This window comes from Rhinoraja longicauda, chromosome 18 (genome assembly GCF_053455715.1).
Source record: "Rhinoraja longicauda isolate Sanriku21f chromosome 18, sRhiLon1.1, whole genome shotgun sequence".
Classification (NCBI taxonomy): Eukaryota; Metazoa; Chordata; class Chondrichthyes; order Rajiformes; family Arhynchobatidae; genus Rhinoraja; species Rhinoraja longicauda.
Window position 1 is genome coordinate 26,494,263 of NC_135970.1, and position 18,837 is coordinate 26,513,099.

At 36.9% G+C, this 18,837-nt stretch overlaps 1 protein-coding gene across 7 annotated transcripts in view; it reads right to left on the reverse strand.

Moving 5' to 3' along the window:
* chka (choline kinase alpha) overlaps window positions 1-18,837 on the reverse strand; it is a 52,633-nt gene that overhangs the window by 29,008 nt on the left and 4,788 nt on the right. For 2 of the 7 annotated variants that reach the window (XM_078415356.1, XM_078415355.1), the window contains 2 exons: window positions 16,401-16,509; window positions 3,635-3,691 (listed from right to left, as the gene is read on the reverse strand). In XM_078415356.1, coding sequence (XP_078271482.1) covers window positions 3,635-3,691; window positions 16,401-16,509 — 166 coding nt within the window. Of the gene's footprint in view, window positions 1-3,634; window positions 3,692-6,279; window positions 6,354-10,301; window positions 10,442-10,547; window positions 10,619-14,232; window positions 14,250-16,400; window positions 16,510-18,837 lie in introns of those variants that run through there. The other 5 variants (XM_078415358.1, XM_078415359.1, XM_078415360.1 and 2 more) reach the window with 5 other exon arrangements.

Here is an 18,837-nt window from a genome sequence, read left to right on the forward strand (position 1 = left end):
TCTCCATTCAAAAAGAGGTAACTACATTTCATGCCTCTTGCCAAAAAGCAGCAGGCAGGGCGAGAAAAGTTTCTTGTGAGAGGAAGCCCATATGGTGCAGGGCCCAGGGACTTAAGCACATTTGTATTGTGCTGCCATAAATCAATCCTGTCCAATGCTGCACTGTGTACATCCAGAGAATTTAGCACCTATAATGAGCGGACAGAACAAAGCTAGTGTGTGGCCTGCATTGCAATCATTCGGCAATCAGTAAGCTGCCTCCATGCCCCTTGTCATTGGCTCTCTATTTCCCAAGTTTAATGGAACTAACAAATTCCGTAGAAAAAAGTAACTAGCGTTACTTTTCCCTAAATAAAAGAGGGGGAACAAATTAAGTCATTCTAATTTGTTCTATTGATCTGATACTGTCATAAAATCTATTGTAATTACTGTTTCAGCAGCAGATGAGTTGAAGCAAGGGTAGAGAAAGTCAATACTACAGAAATGGAACAAGTTTGGTCACACCAGGGTCAGCCATGTGAGACATGAAGCCAAGTCTGAAAACTGAGCAAAGAAGGAATCATTGCCCAAGGAACACAACTTGTGACAGAAGCTGGATAGTAACTGTCGTCATTTCAACATTTGTAAAGGTTTAATATACAGAGATAGACAATAGGTGCAGGTGTAGGCCATTCGAGCCAGCACCACCATTCAATATGATCACGGTTGATTATCCACAATCAGTACCCCGCTCCTGCCTTCTCCCCTTACCCCTTGATTCCACGAGCCCTAAGAGCTCTATCTCTCTCTCTCTCTTGAATGCATCCAGTGAATCGGCCTCCACTGCCTTCTGAGGCAGAGAATTCCACAAATTTACAACTCTGTGTGAAAAAGTTTTTCCTCATTTCAATTCTAAATGGTGTCAAGTTATGAAATGGGGAAGTACAAAGAGATCTGGGTGTCCTTGTTCATCAGTCACTTAAAGTAAGCATGCAGGTAAAGTAGGCAGTGAAGAAAGCTAATGGCATGTTGGCCTTTATGACAAGAGGAGTTGAGTATAGGAGCAAAGAGGTCCTTCTGCAGTTGTACAGGGCCCTAGTGAGACCTGCCTTCTAAATTCCTGTGGATAAAAGCCTAGTCGCTCCATTCTTTCATCATATGACAGTCCCGCCATCCCGGGAATTAACCTCGTGAACCTATGCTACACTCCCTCCATAGCAAGAATATCCTTCCTCAAATTAGGAGACCAAAACTGCACACAATACTCCAGGTGTGCTCTCACCAGGGCCCTGTACAACTGCAGAAGGACCTCTTTGCTCCTGTATGCGACCTTATCCAAGGCTTTCTGAAAGTCCAGGTACACTACATCCATTGGCTCTCCCTTGTCCATTTTACTTGTTACACCTTTCTTGAAAAGTGGGAAAACATTAGCTACCCTCCAATCCACAGGAACTGATCCAGAATCTACAGAACATTGGAAAATGATCACCAAAGCATCCAAGATTTCTAGAGCCACCTCCTTGAGTACCCTGGGATGCAGACAATCAAGCCCTGGGGATTTATTAGCCTTCAGTCCCATCAGTCTACCCACCATCATTTCCTGACTAATGTGAATTTCCTTCAGTTCCTCCATCACCCTAAGTCCTCTAGTACATCTGGGAGATTGTTTGTGTCTTCCTTCATGAAGACAGAACCAAAGTACCTGTTCAACTCGTTTTCACCTGTTTCTGTCTTCAATGGATCCGCATTTGTCCTAACTATCCTCGAGTCTCGCCTGCCGCTTCAGAACCTCCTGTCCGCTCCTCGGACAATGGAGTCACCTACTACTATGGCTCTGCCCGACGTCGGTCTCGCCGGTAGAGTCTCATCGCTAGGATTGGAGCCACCGACCCGTGCGCCGCTTGGACTGGAAGCGTCGTCTGCCCCGACAGCTCCCAAGAGGTTGTACCTGTTTTCATTAGGTACAGCCACCGGGGTCTCCTGCACTCCACATTTACTCCTCTTTCTCACAGTCACGCACCTTCACTCCCCTGGTATAAATATCTGCCATTTTGGTTTTAAATTACTTCAGCAGATTGGTTGGGTTTGAAGATTATTTTGTGATTGCATCTCTTGATGTTTGTGCAAACCTTAACAGTTAATTACATTTTAATATATAAAGTTGTAGGCTTAAACTGTTAACTCACAATGCCTATAAAATATAACCTTTCTGAGAAAACACATTTCCAGACTGCCACAGAAAATACATAATGTACCAGAGCAATATTTTAAACAGAAGTCTATCAAAACAACAGCAAGTTAGGTTATATTTCTCAATATTACATTATAGGACACTGAGGGTAAATAATATAAAGTTATTTTCTCAGTCCCTTCCTTCTATAGTTAGTTAGTTTCATATATCATGCACCACGCTATGGGGTACAATTTTTCTAGTGAACTATTGCAAAAATGTGAACTCAATGTGCTAAATACTTAAAACAAATATAAAGAAAAGTAATTAATTTAATAACCTTGAAACAATGACCTTGTTGACTGATCATTATTAGGGATACTTCTCAGTTATACATTGGCTGTTGGGTAGGCAGATTTTTAGGAGACTGTTCTCGAGTTGACAAGAACCCAAGAGCTCTGACCCAATAGGAAATAAATATATGGCATTGATATCATCAAAGTTACTGTCATTAAATATTTCTAGATTTTCATTAAACCAGATACAAAAGCAATTGCAGCAGAATATCCTGAAAGAAGTACTTCCAAACTTCTAACAAAATGTGGACAGTTGGAAGGGAATTCAGCAACAGATGACCCCAATGGAAAAGGAAATGGCTTCGTAAAGGTGAGAACAGCATTAGCCACCTGAAACAATATCAGTAATAAATCTGAACCACTCTAGTTGTGCCAACATGATACTTAGCAACATGTATAATAAAAATTTGCAAGCCCATAGATTGAACTATTACCGACCGACAGGAGCGAGAAAGAGAATTAAGTATGCTTTCCAAATTTAGAGCAATTGATGGTATCATGGCAGTGTTACTATGACCTGTTGCAGAAAATTGTCCTATCGATTATTAACCCTACATTTTCCTTTTACAATTCAGTTGAAATTTCTGACTTTGTAAACTAGTAGCAATTTTCCAATCTCATCTACAAGTACAATAGTGCACTTCCCTTTGATTATTACCAAATCAGATTAAGCGAGCTGTATGCCATTGCTGTTTATATGCTCTCTTAAAAAAAGAACACAAGACCCTAGGAAAAGACTTCTCTAGTCCTTCTGGGCTGCTCCAACAATCAGTATGATCACAGCTGATTCTGCATAAATTTAGTAGCAAAACTTCTCGATTTATGCATAAAATGGACCGAGATCAATTTTACCTGCTCTAATTTCTAGCCTTCAATGTCACATTCATAATTTTGCTGAGACAAATTTGTGGTCACATGTGATATTAAGGCTGCAGGTAATCTGGTACAACCTCAGACCTTTGCCTAAGAAGGCGATGAAGTTGGCTTGAAAGCAGTTTGGGCAGGGAGCAAACAAAATGGCTTCAGTATTCCCAACATTTGGCTGAGGGGAACATTTTGCCTCCCAAACAAATATGCATTAAAAATTCACTTTAATTGTTAAAATAATCTCGAATCAAGACAAGCTTACCCGAACATTAAATCCTTCATCGTTATTCTGTTTTGTCTCCCCTTTATTACAGGTCATCTATCAACAAGACAGAAGGCAACACATTTAAAAAAAAATTAAGTACACTGCAAGGGCAAGTTCTATTATGAACAAGTCCTTTCCTTACCCCAGAAAAATCACTAATACCTTATTTAAACAGACTGAAGATCCAAAATCTAAATCTAATGACAGGGTACAAACATTGCTGTGCCACCAGGCATAACTGGAATTTGGTTATTGTGTATTTTGTCAAAAGCTGTGCCATCTGGGACTGACCCAGGTCAATTGCAGGAATAAAAAGGATAATTGTCAGCACTTGCAATAATTTAAAGTTCTGCAGAACATTAAAGCAGCACTTGCCATCAAAAATGTTCACTATGAGAGGAGGGGGGGGCGGAGGCAAGTGGGGAGAGAAGCGAGGGGGCGAGAAAGGCGAGGGTGGAGAGCGAGGCGAGGGGGCGAGAAAGGTGAGGGTGGAGAGCGAGGCGGGCGGGGGAGGAGCGAGGCGGGGGGGATCGAGGCAGGGGGAGTGAGAGTGAGAGATTCACGTTTTTTTTAATTGTTAGAATTTAAACGATCACAGAAATGGGCATTTTTATTAAATGCCTATGTTACAGCAAAGTAAAAGCATGCATAAACCTATGGAGAGATAGGTTCATGAGAAAATATGGGGACACAGAAAGTACACAAAAGGGAGACATACACTGGGACCATTTTGCTGATCAATTTATATTTATGTTTAATTCTTCAAAAAATATATTTTTCAAACCATGGGCATGAGCTTGGGACAGAAATAATCTTAATTTGTAATATATAAAAATAAATACACGTGGTGTGATTAGGAAATTTGCTGATTACATGAAAACTGGTGGTATATATAGCAAGGAAGGTTGGCAGAAGACACAAGATAGAGAATAGCTCGAAATTTGGGCGGAAAAATGGCAGATGGAGTTCAACTGGACAAGTGTTCACTTATGCATTTTGGGAGGATAAATGCAAGAGGAAAGTATACTGTATTTAGAAGATATACACGGGGATCTTGGGGTGCAAGTTCATAGCTCCCTGAAAGTGGCAACACATATTAATTGGGAATATAAAAGTCGGTACGTCAAGGAGAGATTGGACAAACATGGATTGTTTCCTCTGAGGGTCAGAGGCCAAGGAACAACCCAATAAATAAACAAAATTAGAGGAGGATTAGATCGTCTTTTCTCCAGGATGGAAATGTTAAATACCATAGGGCCTAACTTTGTGAGAGTGGGGAAATTTAAAGGAGATGAATGAGGACATGTTCATTTTTATTTAACACTGAGAGGATGCCTGGAACACGCTGCCACAGAAGGTGACAAAAGCAGATATTACAACAGCTACATTAAAAGGCATTTAGACAGATACGTGAACAGGTAGGAAATAGAGGAATATAGACAGTATGCAGATAGACAGAATAAATTAGATTGGCACCTTGGTTGGCACAGACATGATGGGCTGTAGGTGACCTGTTCTTATGCTGTACTATTCTATGTTAATCAAATCCAAAAACTTAAAAGATTTCATTGACTGCCTCTCAATTAACATTCATGGAAACAGACTTTTGGTGAAAGATAAGTAATTCATTTAAGATATCTGAGATTTATTCAAACCCAGTAACAGGATGGCCACAAAAAAATCAATGTTATTACTTCACATGGTTACTCTTATGGCTTTGGGTTACAGTGGAGAGTAAAATTAGTCTAATGGACACAGCAGCAGCCAGGTTGTCATGCTTTGCAGTATCAGAATGCCAAGAGAGAAGACATTCACTAAATTGTAAATAGTAATTACCAATGGACAAGTTTGACTTCTCTGATCAAATAGGTTCTAATCGAGTGGCATTACATGCAAGATTTGCGAAAGCATATTTAACGTTTTATTAATCTTTCAGGATTATAATTTTTTTTTAAATCGGATTTTGTTTTGCAAGATAAAACATTTATAATTTTAATAAATCACCGATTATTATATATACAATATTAGTATGTTAAGCCGTTTCCTAGGTGGCACATCGTTTTTTAAACAAAATAAAAATTTGAACTTTTTCTTTAAAAATGGGCATTATTCTCTCTTTCTGCTCCTTGTGTTATTTTCAGACTGAGTGCAATCAAGCGCCCCGCTCCCAGGGCTCTCCTGATGCCACATTAGTTCATCCACAAGTAAGTTATACAAGAGCAGGTCAAGCTCTCCAAATAAATCTCTGAAGGAAGTGTTCTCTTTTACTTGACAGTGTTTCTCTCTATGTTTGGGAGTTAATCTGAGCAATCACAGGTGTTGGTCCTGCATCCAACCACACTGAGATACACCCTTTAACTAGTCAATACTTTGCATTACATAGGCCATTATCTTTGAAAGTTCAGAAAAATGACATATTTCCATACTAAGCCGCACTGTACTGCTAATGAGCACATTACAAAACTTGTGTAAACCAGCTTTAATGAAGCCCATATAGAATACCAAAAATAAAGAAAACTCGAGATGAGCAAAATATTTTACCACGAATTAAAAGTCCAATTTATATATAGACAAAAATGAATAGAATAGTATTTGTTTACATCTGTAGAAGATGCTGCAACGTCAGAGATCAGATACTGTACCGTGAATCGTGTCTGTCACCTGGAAACCAGAGTGCTCAAGGCACGATCGCAAAGGCACGATCGCATGGGCAAGCCTGCAGCAAAGAACATATGCAAGTACAGCCAAGGTGGTATAGAACCCCCCGTAACATACTCAACTCCACACAACAGACATTCCTGGAAAGCCTCACCATAAATTGAGGTTTAAAATCTGGCTTTTTGCACAAAAGACAATTCTGAATGTATTAACAATTTACAAGATACGTTTTAAAATTATTACCATATATTAACAAACTAATTTTGTCCAGTCAAATTTTGCCTGGGCATATTTAAACTTTAGAGAAATAGCCCATCACATTAGATGGGGCTACCTCAGCCATATATATGAAGTCAGAGAGATTTTTTAAGCAATTAAATTCAAGTTATACACATTTTATTTAAAAAAATGCTTTGCTAACATAAGCAAATTAAAAAGTAATGATATTGTGATTTTTGTTGTAAAAGATTAAATTGTTACAAAATAATCTCCATCTTACTGTTCTGAACTCTGAAAATGTCAGAAATTGTCCAAGTTGATTAATTTTTGTTTAAATACTTGCACTGTTTAAATTGAAAATAAGAAGCTGTGCATACTATCACACTGTAACTGTTTTGAATGATGGAACACAATGTTCAATGCTGTAATAGATGAGGCAACAGCAAAAAGAGAATTGCACAACCTTTTTCCACTGCACATCAGCCTCAAGATACTAAAGAAATAAGAATTTACACAAAACTCTTTCCATTTGCTCTCCATAAATTTTGGAAGGAGAAATTAATTATGGACAGTGATATTTTACCCGAATTATTCAACCCACTTTCTATTCAGCTACACTAAGATCAATGATGCTAAATACCAGTGATTATGTTTAATGGTCAGTCTTGCTCATTCCATGATCTAATGCAAGGCAAATCTCTAGTTTTATTCAGTGACATCCAATGTTGTATTTTGGGGGGCATGAATCTTCTGCAACTCCCATGTTCATTGTACGATATACAGCAGCAAAATAGAGGGATGTCAAATTGATGCATTTCAGCAATATTTCTATTAGTAAAAAATTGAGATTAAACTGGCAAATGTTTTTGAATTCCTTCCTTCAGAAAGCAACTACATTTATGTGACATTCATTGTTACACCTATACTTCACATTTCAGTATTTTTGGCTGCATAACTCGCATTAATTCCAGAAATTTAACTTTTTTTCTGCATTTGTTAACCTTGCGCTGGAATCTCTTAAATACAAATGTGCTTCATTTTTTTTGCAACCCCAGGTGAGACTGTTAAACCTAATTTCAGGCTTTTAAAAAGCCCCCAGAACAATTGAAATTTTTCCTCCTAAAATATTTCCACAAATATCAGTCCCTCTGATACTTTGCTCAATAGCCAGAGAACAGTGACCTTGGTATCAGCAAATCATTTGGTGGAGGGGGGGGGGGGGGGGGGGGGAGGGAATACCACTATTGCTCAGATCTAAAAATCACCTAATGTCATATTCATATTATTCCAGCAGGGATGACAGGGCAATGATGAAGAACAATGTAAAGTTTCCCCATCTTAATTTGTGTTGTGGTCAATAGGTGTGCTCCACTTGAAAGCAGTTAATCCTGCATAGATTTGACATGGATTCTGTGATCTTAAACTTTATCTCGACCACTATTCATTAGATAAAGTGTGAAACAAAACAAATGGCTATCCTCATTATTATTGCACAATATATAATAATTACAGGGTTAATATAAAATTACCACCTGAGTTGAGATCTCTCGAATAAAAAGCAACACAGGACCTCAGTGCAACATAACTCACTCACCCTTCAGGACTGTGGATCAAGTCTCATCACACCGATTCCCCAATCAGTAATCCTCTGCAAGTGCTCAACAAAAACATAACTTTTTCATCCTGAACAAAGACTGCAGTACTCCTATTGCTATCCTATTCCAGATGTTAGCAATTAAAGATTTAAAATATGCCTTTGTGCTTTCAAAGCCATCACATGGATGTATATTTTCATTGTTGAAGTTTCCTAACATTAAATATTTAGATAGCTTCTCAGTGTCCGTCTGCAAGTTCCCTAGTTTAAAACTTGACAACACTTGTCCAAAGCCACTGGAAGCAAACAACTTGCATTGAATTCGTGGGAATATAGTAGAATAGATGCTAGGAATGCATTGGCACAATCTCTGATAAATCAAGCGTTATAAATTAGGGCACTGTCTACTTTTTACTTCTCTTAGCAGCTCCTGTGACTATTTAGTTTCAAATCTACTCATGAAGAAGCAGCATGTGCATGCAAAATTACATAATTTTCTTCTATTTCCATCGTATGCTATACTTGTTAAAATCGAAGATATTTCCAAACAAGTTGTCGATTTCTAATTGTTTTCAGCCGGCAATAATAAATTAAATAAATTTAACAGGTAAACCTGAAGACAAACAATGAGAAGCCACATTATTGTACGGAACATCTCTGAGTGTGAAACAACTGGAGAATATACTTACTATTTATCTTTCGGAAGGCTTAACAATACCAGATGCATTACACATTAAAACTGATGATTATGTTTCAAATTCAAATCGTACTCTTCAATTTCAACCTGTACTATAGGTATCGACTGGCTGCTCCAACATATATCAACTGTTTAACAAAAATACTTGATATACCTGAAAACATGATATGATTGCATTATTATAATTTTATGTTGCTATTCAATTTGCTATTATTGGAGGTTGTGATTTTGCAGCCATTGTGTAAGTATTTAGAATAACGTAAACAACAAATCAAATTCAGTTATTAGAAAATCGAATTTTATAAGTGGCCAGAGCTAAAATTCTGCATGATAATGTCCAGCATAATGCTCATATATACTTTCTCTAAGTGAAAGTATAAACTACTCCCTTTTATACCTTTACAGAACTGCTTGATATTCCATCAACTAATACATTGGGCACTTTCCACTGTAAACTCTGTGGATGCATGTGTAGTCAGGTGTAATAAGACAAACAGTTAAGGAAGGTTAAAACCCATTCTCTGCTGATTTAACCGCAAGTGGCTTTTGAATATTGAATTAACCAGTGACCCAGAATAACTTGAGGTAAATGGTAGAATATGGTGGTAATAAGTCAATTTAGAAGGGTTGTGGATTGAAAGAGATGAAAATGAATCTGCCCATTCAGAAATATTTTGGGAAAACATGTGGTAATGGCTAGGATCCGAATTAGACTCTACAAAGAAAATGCAACCATCATCCCTCAGGGAGGTAGCCTTCACCATTTACCATGTGGACACATAAACAAGTGAGCGAGTTACATAGCCCCAATGCACTTTAGGAGGTGGGTGAGGAAACTAGTTAAAATGCTTTATTTTCTACAGGCTGAAGATCTGAAAATCTGCTGATTAGTAAAATCATATGGCAAAAAAAGCAGCTATCTTATGGTTATTTTCATATCAAATTTTAGTTTGACTCTGAACCAAATATTGTTTAAAACTCATTTTTAATATATTACTTAAAGGCAACAGGGAAGATCACAACTAATAGATTTTGCCACTTTATTTGCATTTCAAAGGAATTCAAGCTGATAAGGAACAGGCAACTAAATATTTAACTCAAACCTTCCAAACCAAATGAAAGACACAAATTGCTGGTGTAACATAGCCAAATTTAAAGTTTTTATATGAGTTGTAACATGATTCTGAACATGCTTAACTTCATGTATCAATTATGATTTTCCACATTTTTTTTCTGTGGGTACTTTTACACAAAAGGTCATCAATTTCTTAACATTTATTTCCAATATCCAACCATACCAATGTAATGAGTGGAAGGGCAGCCAACCATTTCATTCCCATGTCTTATTCACGTGTGAAACTAGATTGCAAAGCAAGTTTTGTCATAGATATTTACATTGTGTCTTCTATTGAACAATCATCCAATTTCTCATTTACAACTCTCTAATCCCAGCAACTAAAATGTGATATTCACTGAAAGAAAATATGAGAACACACCTTTTGGTAACCACAGTATCTTACAGCAAATCCCTGGTAAATTGAAAAATATAAATGTGCTCTTATAAAATTAGAACTGCAAGCATACATGCCACGTCATGTCAGCTTTGGCACATTAAGTTTGATATCATCCAGATTTTCTGCAGAGAAACAAAACAGAAAAACTTGTAGAATACTCACTACATGATTCCATAGAGAATGCAATCATAAGTATTGATAAGAAATAGAATATGGACTTGCAATTACAATGTTTGGGTGCACTGACGCTGTTTTGCTGCCAATGGTATGTTCCTAGTTTTAAGTGGACATGATACAAACTGCAAAGCCAAAGGAAGATTGAGATATTTAACCACAAAACTGATATGCAAGAACATTTAATAATTAAAATGTTTATAAAATTAATTCACTCCAATAAAATAATTTCAATAACCGAGTATCATAGTCATTAATTTTAATATCTGCAGAATTTAAAAATCAATTGTCAATGTACTTTCTAAAAATAGACTGCTACAATTATCATTAAACCCTAATATAAAAATGGAAAATGACCAATTGATCAGGCAATATTTGTGGAAAGTTCCAGGTCCAAGACCATTTTGCAAATGCTGTCTTAGGGTCTTGGACCTGAAACATTTAACTCCGTCTCTTTCCAGAGATGCTGACTGACCATCTGAATGTTCGTGCATTATCTGTTTTTATTTTAGATTTCAAGCACCTGCAGTCTGTCTTCTACCTCAACCAGCTATTCAGCTGGGTCATCGCATAATTTTTTCAGTAATTAGCCTGGGCATTGGCTATGGAACAGTGTATCATAATGTGGACTAATTATACTTAGACTAATGTCGATAGAGTTCTGGCTGAGAGACGTTTCTACAAATATAAGTTGATCATGTAACCACTCGTATTACTGATTACCCTAGACCTTGAAAATGTCAAACTCGTTACAATATTTTGCAGCAAACAGGGGTAAAAGTCACATTCTTGCATAAAATGTGTCAGTCAGAATGAAATTAAGTTTCTTATTGGTAAAGGCGTGCATGCGCAACAATTTCATCTTACAAAGCTTTAGAGTCATACTAAGTTCACCTGGCGATTTCCTCTGCCTGTGGTCATTGAAGGGTTTTTGCTAGTACATGAGTATGTTTGTTGACATGGTCCATTCCAAATGGCAAATAGTCAAATTTAGATTAGTTCTTATGAGCAATATATTTTACGTTAATTTTTCTTCCTGATGAGAAAGCTTTTGACGTATTAAGATGCTGACCAAATTTAAATTTCCAATGAACATACCCATTTGCTCAAATAACATTGATATATATTACTGGAAATGTTTTAGAAAGATCTACATTGCAATTTTTAGAAAAAAGCTGAAATAAGTAGCATAGGTATACAATTGAAGCTGTCAATTAACAAGCAACTCTTCAATCTAATCATACTTGGAAACATTATCAGGAATTGTAAAAGCTCAATTAGGAGTAAGTTTTTAAGTTGCTACAGAACGGCAGAAATGGACCTTTCGACTTTATTATTGTTAAGTGCCGATCAAGATTACACCTGGAAAAAATAAAGTGCAATTAAGCTTGCACCTTACACATTCTCTGGGGTAATTGCCAATAATTTCTAACCCAGCTATTCTTATAGATGGAATGGGAAAAAATTACAAAATTAACCTTTTTTGACCATTTAACGTGCAACTTAAGTGACCTGGACACTTTCATTTAACTTATTTTGATGTCTATTTATATCTTACAGAACTAAATAAAACACCAATTAGAATCAAGAAAAACAGCTTTCTTGATATCTTTCCCTCACCCCACAAAAATGTGATTGCCAATGTCATGTTATTCTTTAAGATGAATATATTATTTCAACTATTTTAATATACAGATGCAGAGCACTACCTTTATCAACTGTTGTGCATCGAAGGACATCAATTCTCTTAAATTAGGACTGCAGTTTGATTAAAAGGCCTGCATAATGAAAATGCTATTATCTTTGGAGGTTTCTGTCCATGTTCCACTGCACAACTATGTATCATTGCAGCCAGAAGAGTGCAGTGCATAAATGAAAACAAAGCCAAAACATGACAGATTCATATTGAATTAAGATTGTCTACATGGGTTTCAATTAAGGCATTTCATCAAGTCACCCACGGTAGGCTGATCCAGAAGATTAAGAGGCATGACATTCACAGTGACTTGGTTGAATGAATTCAGAACTAGCTTACTAATAGAAGACAGGGGGCTGCGGTTGAAGGGCATTATTCAGGCTTGATGTCTGTGACCGGTGGAGTTCGCAGGGATCTGTGCTCAGGCTTCTGTCGTTTGTGATATGCATAAATGACTTGGACACAAGTTTATGGATAATGCCAATATTGTTGATGTTGCAGACTGCGAGGGAAGCAGTCAAGGTATACTGTGGGAATAAAATGTCTTCAGAAATGGGCAGAGAAATGGCAAATGAGGTTTAATCAAAATAAGTATGAAATATCGCACTCGGGAGGGGGTCGAATATATTAATGTGATAGAAGAATTAGGCCATTTGACATATCAAGTCTACTCTGCCATTCCATCATGGCTGATTTATCTTTCCCTCTCAACCCCATTCTCCTGCTTTCTCCCCATAACCCGACATCCATACTAATCAAGAATCTATCAATCTCTACCTCAAACATTAGTTCTGTTTTCCTGCTTTTGCATCCACTCCCTAAGGATAATTTACAGAGATCAGTTAACCTACAACCCACATGTCTTTGGGATATGGGAAGAAATCTATTTGGTCGCAGGAAGAACGTGCAAACTCCACTCAGACAACTCCCGAGGTCGGGATTGAACCTGGGTCTTTGGCGCTGAGGCAACTGCTCCATCAACTGCACTACTGTGCTTGGCTTCATTAGTCGGGACATTGAATATGACTGTTATGAATTAGGAAATCATAATGCAGCTTTATAGGACTTGGCTTGGGCAGCATTTGGAGCACTGCGTGCAGTTCTCATCACCTCCTTAAGAGGAAGAATGCGGAGGCTTTGGAAAGGGTGCAGAGGTGGATTACTAGGGTATTAGCCATGCGGAGACTTGAATCTTTTCTCTGGAACGTTACAGGTTAAGGAGAGACCTAATAGAAGTATATAAAATTATGAGACGCATCAACAGGGTAGACTGGCAAAACCTTTTTCCCCAAGCTGGAAATGTTACTAACTGGGGGACATGTCTTTAAGGTGAAAGTGCAAAATTTAAGGGAGATATGCTTTTCGATAGGCAAATGGATATGCAAGGATTAGAGATGTATACCATGAACAGGCAGATAAGATTAGTTTGTCTTGACATTGTGTTCGGCGCAGACACTGAGGGCCAAATGGCCTGTTTCTGTGCTGTACTTTTCTATGTTCTAAGGTCTGTGATAGTTATAACTGCCTTCAAATTATTAATAATAAAACTCGACTCAACAAATATCAAGCTATTCTGAACTTCTATATGATCATACAAATAACCCTTATTAGTTCTGGGCACCTCACCTCAGAAATATAGCAAAGACCTTCAAACTTGATACAATGAATATTCACCTTGGGCTAAAATACAAGAAAATTGTAGAAATTGCTGAAGATCAAGTTTGCAAATTGACCGTTAAAACATATTAAGGGCACTCCTATCTTTGATGGTGAAATGCAGATCAAAGGTGCATACTTTTACACTTAGAACCGGTTCATTCTGAGATAAATTTCTGACAAGTCCTCACATAGAGAATAGTTAAAGTTTTTCCCTAAAGGAACCGGTGAATGTACATCAAATAAAAAATTAAAATTTAGTCTGGTTTGTTATGATTGGCCATGGACATTGAAGAATATGGAACCCTGGCATGTGACCAGATTTGATATAGATCAGTCATGATATACCTGAAGTATTGAACAAGCTTGATGAGCTGAATAATTTACCTCATAACTTGTATTTGGTCACACCTTCAACATTTGTCATTTCAACATTTGTCTGTACAAGCAATCAAGATTTCCACTAGAAATTTGACACAAATTATATTTTAAAAGCACAATGCAAAAAAATTGAATCACAATGTAATACAATCATTTATTTTAAAAGGATCCCATGCCCTCGTGAAAATAATTTATTTTTGAACTGGTCATATACAAAATAAATTGCCAGTTAATCTATAAAAATCCCCATGCTGGACAATGCATAGTTATAAGGAGGAATTCCATTTTTTCATAAGCATGTCTCAAGTGAAGAGATTTGCTTCAGCCATTTAAAATTTGTACTGTAATAGTTTTAAAAGTCTTGCAATACTCTAGGTTTTCCTGATGATGAGCAAATGGCAGTGAATTCAATATTGCTCAGGAATTTACTAATCTACAAATGAGGGAGGAGTACCAGTGTCAAATTGCATCAACTGCAGGGAAAAATCATAGCATTCATTATTTTGATGATGATACTTTTGAACTTTGTGTAGATAAAGTGACAAACATTTCACAATATCGTAAAACATTAATAGGTTCCAATTTCCATCATCTGATTTATATTAAAGATTTGTAGAAACAAACTCTCTTCACTCACACTGAATTAAAAGTTACTATGTTTAAAAGGTAATAAGATTGGTTCAAAACAATGTACAAAGAATAAATGCTCAAAAGTTATTTTTTTTACAATGCCATATCTCTGTTGATCAAAGAATAAATGGACGATTATTGATGTTTCCTCAGAGTGGGAAAATAACGTGGGACATACCAAACAGATCATTTAATATATGAAGGTTGCACAAAGTTTATCTCATCAATAATTGAAAATAATTTTATATTTTAGTTCATTATTTATCTGACAAGTTAATTGAACCAAAACAAACTGTTCAATGTTACGTTTACATAGGTCCAAATAAATAATGCAATTATTCTAGTTTCATCACATTAACTGATAATATGGTTCAGTGGCATATCTATGTCTCTTGTTTGATCTTTAAGGGTTGAATGTGTGGCAGTCTGGATCAGTTCAATCTACAAGTTGAACATTCAAAATCTTCTGAAATCACATCTGTTGGCATTAGCTCCCAATTGCCAGACAAACACTGGATGTCAACAGCAATTGCACTTTTTGTAATGATTAACTACTGTGGAAATACACAAAGGTCAGAAGATGAATGAATCATCTTCAATTATAACACTTATAAATATCCAATGACATGTGCATAGCCATCATTAAGTTTTGGATACTCACCATTAAGTTCAACAGATGTGACTGTACAAATGTAGAATCCTACCTTTTGACCATTTGTAACAGGTCTCTTCTAAACTCTAACATTTGTACAGGGGTCTTTGTTCTAAAGAACATGAACTAAGCCAAACCATTTTGTAATAACCTGAAGTTTGAAAATCTAGTGACATGCCTAACAATTTCCGGTAATCAAAATTAAATATAATGAAGTGATTTTACTTTATATGCAATTCCATGATTAATGTTTCAGTAATCTGTTGGGTAAGTGGTCATTTTCACTTGTACATTTTCTGAAAATAAGCAAAGTTCTTATTAGCTACAATATTTTGCAATTCCTGTTAATTATTAATGTTTCATGAAAACCTTTACATCAGTTTAGGTTACCTTATATTCTATTCTACACCTTCCACAATTGTTGGATAAAATATTGAATGTTATAAATGATGATTAAACTGCATTTCACAGCTCACTAGGTTAAACAAATCTGAAATTTATGATGTACATTTTTTCATGAGATTGTAACCAGTATCTCTAATTTGCCATGGCTCGTTTCTATTTCTTTTGGTATTGTAAATTAACAATTGAACTATAGTTGGTACATTGTTTTGCAATTTAAGTTTTATGAGAAACATTCATTACAATTTTATGAATGAAAGTTATTTGCTCTTGCTCAGAACAATGCAAAAAGGTTTCTACAATTTCAACATGGTAAAACCTGAATTGTTCATACAGAATGGCTTGAATTCACATCTCGTTACAAACAAGTTTAGTTACCAAAATGAAAATTATTCAATCATTTTCTCCAGTACAATTTAACATTAGTTTCCCATTGAATAAAAATATCTCAGCTCTCAAAAACAGTTCACCATCACAAATACAATCTCACCTGAAGAATTGCTCCATACAATCGAAGGAGAACACAGTGTGGTTCATCCGCTACACAGCTTTTAGTATCAGGTAACGAACAAAGAAAAAGCAGATTACTAAGGCCACCCCTGAAAAATAATCAGCAAAATAAATAATAAATTTGATTAGTACATTTATTAAAAAGTAAAGTAGTTAAATATTTCTATCAACTTCTCTAAAACTTGTAGAACAATTACATTATAGTTACTGGAAAGTCAGAATGGGCAGTTACTCCAAAAAGTGGTTGAGGTACTTGAGGTAGAATTTCAGGATAGTCCATGCGAAGATTGAGAACTTTTAAGTGCACAAATACTGTGCAATGTTTGTCCAGGATTGAAGTAGTCTGCTCATTTCGAAGGCCACAACCCACACTGAATTAATCATCTTCACAAGTTTCATTGGACACAAGTTTGTGTGCACGTTAAGAAGCTTATTTTAATTAAATTATATCAATTACTTACTGGCTTCCAGTTTGTGAGAATTAGTAATTAGGTAGATATTATTTGTTGGACCCTTTGAAAATGATGATGGGATTCAGGAGAGTCAACATGGAATTATGAAAGAGAAATCACATTTTGTAAATCTACTAGAAGTTTTTTTTCAGGTCATTACTAGTTGAATGGATATGAAGAACCATTGTATTTTGGACCATTAGAAGGCAATTCATAAGATACTACACAAGAGGTTATTAAAAATAGTAATAACTCATGAAGCACACAAGTAATCCCACAATGATGCAGCAGTTGATGCTGCTACTTCAGTTTCAGGAGCTTTGGTTTTGATCCTGACCTCATGTGCTGTCTATGTGGTTTGTTTGCATTCTCCCTGTGACCATATGGGTATTCTCCAGTTTACTCTCACATCCTAAACAAAACACAAAGTGCTGGAGGAACAGTGGGCCAGACAGCATCTTGGGAGGGAATGGATAGATGATATTTTGGGTCAGGTCCCTTCTTCAGACTGATAAAAACAGGAAGAGAAAGCTTGATCTCTTCCATTGCCAGAGTGAGGCCACTTGGAAACGTGAGGAAAACCATCTGATATTCTACTTGTGTAGCTTACAACTAATGCATGAACTGAATTCTTCGACTTCAGGTAATACCCCAACTTTCTTTCCCATGCCCCCCACCACCACCCTGGTGTGCTCCCATTCCTCCATGCCACCTGCTTCTTTCCCTCACTTTGCACTCGTTATCTCATCCCCGGACTTTCCATTTCACTTTTATGCCCCCTCTATTCACCTCTCGTCTGTTACTCACTCCATCCATCTGCTAACCCCCTCATCTGCAGCCACCTATCACTTGCCAGGCTTCGCTCCACCCACCTCTTTTTCAGCTTTTTCCTCCCATTCCAATCAGTCTGAAGAAAGGTCACAACCCAAAGTGTGCCTATGCATTCCCAGATTCTGCTTGACCTTCCGAGTTTTTCCAGCACTGCTTTGCTCAAGATCTGCAGTTTCTTGTGTCCACACATCCTAAAGATGTGCTGGTAGGTTAATTGGCTACAGTTAAGTACGATAATAATGATGCAAGACTAAACTGAAGTAAGAGGGAGTAAAGCACGGCCCTGTTGGGAACCAGCATCCTTCTATATTGTACTGTTTGTTTAGGCATACACTGACTAGAATTTAGAATGAGATCTCATTGAAACATCCAAAGTTATGACATTTTCCTTGACCAGTGACAATCTCAAAATAAGAGGTTGACCATTAAAGACTGAAAGATGAAGAAATTCCACACTCAGAAGGAAATACAATTTTTGAAATCCTTTACCCACGAGGGTTGTGGGGACATGTACCAGGTATTTCCAAGACAGATCCATAGGTTTGGGCATAAAAGGAAAGAAAAGTACATGGGGCTAGTGCTGGAAAGCACAGCTAAGGTAAAAGATTAGCTCTGATCTTTTTGACCAGCACACCAAATGTAAGGGGGCCAAATAGCTTATTTCTGTTTTTATGCACTCATCACGGAGACATAAGAGCATGAAAACAAGCTATTCAGACTAATACATCTGCACCAATCATTAACACCCTGCCATCTATCTCCATCCACTCCCCTCCTAGATCCTTCTCTCACCCATCTCCAGCAGGCAATTTAAAGTAGTCAATTAACCTTCCAGTGGAAGGAAACCAGAAAACTTGGGAGAAAGTCAAACACTGACAGGGAAAATGTGCACACAGCTCCCACCCACACCCGAGGGATGAGCCTTCCTGAAGATCTTGCCCATCAGCCCTTCTGCAAGGCAATGTGGGTTGCAAATTGGTGACAGCTTCTGGTGGTGGAACCAAGGACCCATCCCCAGCACAAGCCTGATGGCCTTCAACAGTCTGACACTGTAAAAAGACCTTTTGAATTATTTTACATGCCACTGATATTCATATAATAGTTTAAATAATTAAAATAATTTAATTGAAGATA